Source organism: Fulmarus glacialis, unplaced genomic scaffold, assembly GCF_000690835.1.
Source record: "Fulmarus glacialis isolate BGI_N327 unplaced genomic scaffold, ASM69083v1 scaffold7305, whole genome shotgun sequence".
NCBI classification, from domain to species: Eukaryota; Metazoa; Chordata; class Aves; order Procellariiformes; family Procellariidae; genus Fulmarus; species Fulmarus glacialis.
Window position 1 is genome coordinate 5995 of NW_009214879.1, and position 2504 is coordinate 8498.

At 34.7% G+C, this 2504-nt stretch overlaps 1 protein-coding gene across 1 annotated transcript in view; it reads left to right on the top strand.

Moving 5' to 3' along the window:
* Positions 1–932: 932 nt before the first annotated feature.
* Positions 933–2504, top strand: part of BMPR1A (bone morphogenetic protein receptor, type IA) — a gene marked incomplete at its 5' end in the record, with an annotated part of 11871 nt that continues 10299 nt past the window's right edge. Inside the window, one exon of the mRNA XM_009578732.1 lies at positions 933–1156. Within this exon, the coding sequence (XP_009577027.1) occupies positions 933–1156 (224 nt within the window). The remainder of the gene's footprint in view (positions 1157–2504) is intronic.

Sequence of the window (2504 nt, forward strand, 5' to 3'; positions counted from 1 at the left end):
ACACTGAGCCTCCCACAGAGACTTGCTGTAAATTGTGTCAGTGCAGGTGATAGTCTGTTCACAACTCGGTTCACACCTTGAGGACTTAGAGCCAAGAATACTGTTAGGTGATGGACAGAAAGATGTTTTCTTTTGGTAAAATTATGTGTGATTAAGATGTTGTCATCTCATATAGTGGTCGCAAAGCATATTCCAAATGAGGCAGATAATGTTCTTAAATTTTTTTTTCTGGATGTTCTTCGCTAAGAAGAAAACAGGTGGAATTTTTCTTCTGAATGCCTACATTGACAAAAGCACTTTAGTAATATGAACTAGAACAAATGATGCTCAACTCTCCTCCTGTGGAGAAATTGAGGGCTACTTGGAACGTAATCTAGTCCTATTTTTATTCTCTGAAAGCTTGTTTGTGTGGATGTTCGTGTCATTTACTGAAATTTAATTTGCAAACAAGATTTACTTTAGCTCTGTTTTGAAGTAATGCATACAGAGATCAAAAAATCCAAGAGATTTTGGAGTTATTACTGCTCTTCTATGAGACTGTGAATCCATAAAAAATGATTTCAGTTCAGAATATTAGAAAATTGCATATTAAGGACGTTCAGTCATGCATAAAATTACACTGTTGTGGTTATCAAGCGGTCAGCATTTTGGTTTTCCAAACACACGAATGAGAAAGCCTTTCTTTAGAAAATTCTTTCTGGTTACATCACTACCTTTCTGCTCCACCTCAAAAAGGGAAAATATCCTCTTTCTGTTTATATTGATTATGGCTGGAAGATCTGCTGTTAAGATACAAAATATTTGAGCTAGGTATTTCTTAGAAGAAAACTATTAACTCAAATTTCTGCCATAATCTTAGGAGAGGAGGTTCTTATGTCTTGTCTAATTCAATTATTTGTTAATATAATTATTGTTGTGTCTTGCCTGTACAGCTCTTGAACAGTTATCAGAGAGATGCAAAAATATTTTCTTCGGGTTTTTTTAAATCTCCAGGTCAAAATCTAGACAGCATGCTTCATGGCACAGGAATGAAGACAAATCCTGACCAAAAGAAACAAGCAAATGGAGTAACACTTGCTCCAGAGGACACCTTACCTTTTCTTAAGTGCTACTGCTCAGGACATTGTCCAGATGATGCTATTAATAACACATGCATGTAAGTATTGCATACAGGATAGAAGAGGCTCTTGAAGAGGCTCATTTTTGCTTGTGAGAGAGCAAACTATCTCTAGAGTGCTGGCTGAGGTTCTGTCAGGTGATTTGACCATAATTGATTAGAAACTTGCTGGTTCTGTGGAGAGCTGAGCACTAAAACCCACGGTCATCTATATATAAATGATACTGCTTTCACCATACTTTAGAACCATTTGCAACCAGTCATTTTGCCCTCAGCAACTGCTTTGAAGGACTGAGGTTTTAAGTAACCTGTAGCATTTTATAACTGGGTGAGTATTAAATGACCCAAATCTAAACCTTCCGATATGACTACCTGCTTGTTTAGTCTAATATTTCTTTACCTAGTAGTCAAAAGGTAATGTTAGCAACATAGCTATTTATGAGAATTCTTCTTGTTACATGTTTATTAGTTGTAGAGTATGAGGGAAAGCCAGGGAGGGAAGAAAGAAAAGCCTGTGAACATACAGGGACAGGAGGGTAGTTTTAGCTTTGGTAGACATAAGAATCCTAACAGACTCATGCACTGATTATGTGCTTCCTTAAGATGTTTTTTTCATGTCATGAAATGTCCCTGTTTTAACCTTTTTCTCTGCATTTACTGTTCCATATTTAAGGCCCTTCTGTTTTCTTCCTTAAGAATTAATATAAAGATACATAATAGAAAACATTATTTTCTACTGCCTTCACTTTAACGCATAATATTAAGCCTCTCTAAAGCTGTCACTTGGCAGATAAAGCAGTTTTTGTGGAACCAAAGGAGGTGGAATAAACACTACTATCTTTTTAAATGTAAACGTGGGTAGTATTTTACAAACATAGTTTTACACCTAGAAAATGTTCAGTTATGATCCAGTATTTTGTCTTTAAATTCCTTTGGCATTTATTTTTAGTTTTTTATCGCCCTCTAGTGTATGCAGTCAGTATAGGCCTTATTAATTTTTTGCCTCTGAACTAATGGCTGTATAGATCATTATTCTGAAAATAAAGCTGTTAGAGAGTTAATAACACTTATACATGTTCATGTGCAGGGTATTTTATGGCATTATGCTTCCCAAATCTGCATTTCTTTACATTCATTTAAATAAAAAATTTTTGGCAAACAAAAATATTTCTGGATTTGTTTTCCTTAGCATCTGTGTTGAGGGAATGAATGAATTTTGATTTGCTTAATAAAATCTTAATTTTACAGGTATTGAAAGCACATACCTACCATTGCAAATTGGTTTGGGATTCCTTACAAATATTGTTGACATTTTCATGTAGTATGGAAATCAAAGCATTTGTATAAAGAGATAATGGGGAATTGAAGTGCCATTTTTTTTGAAAGA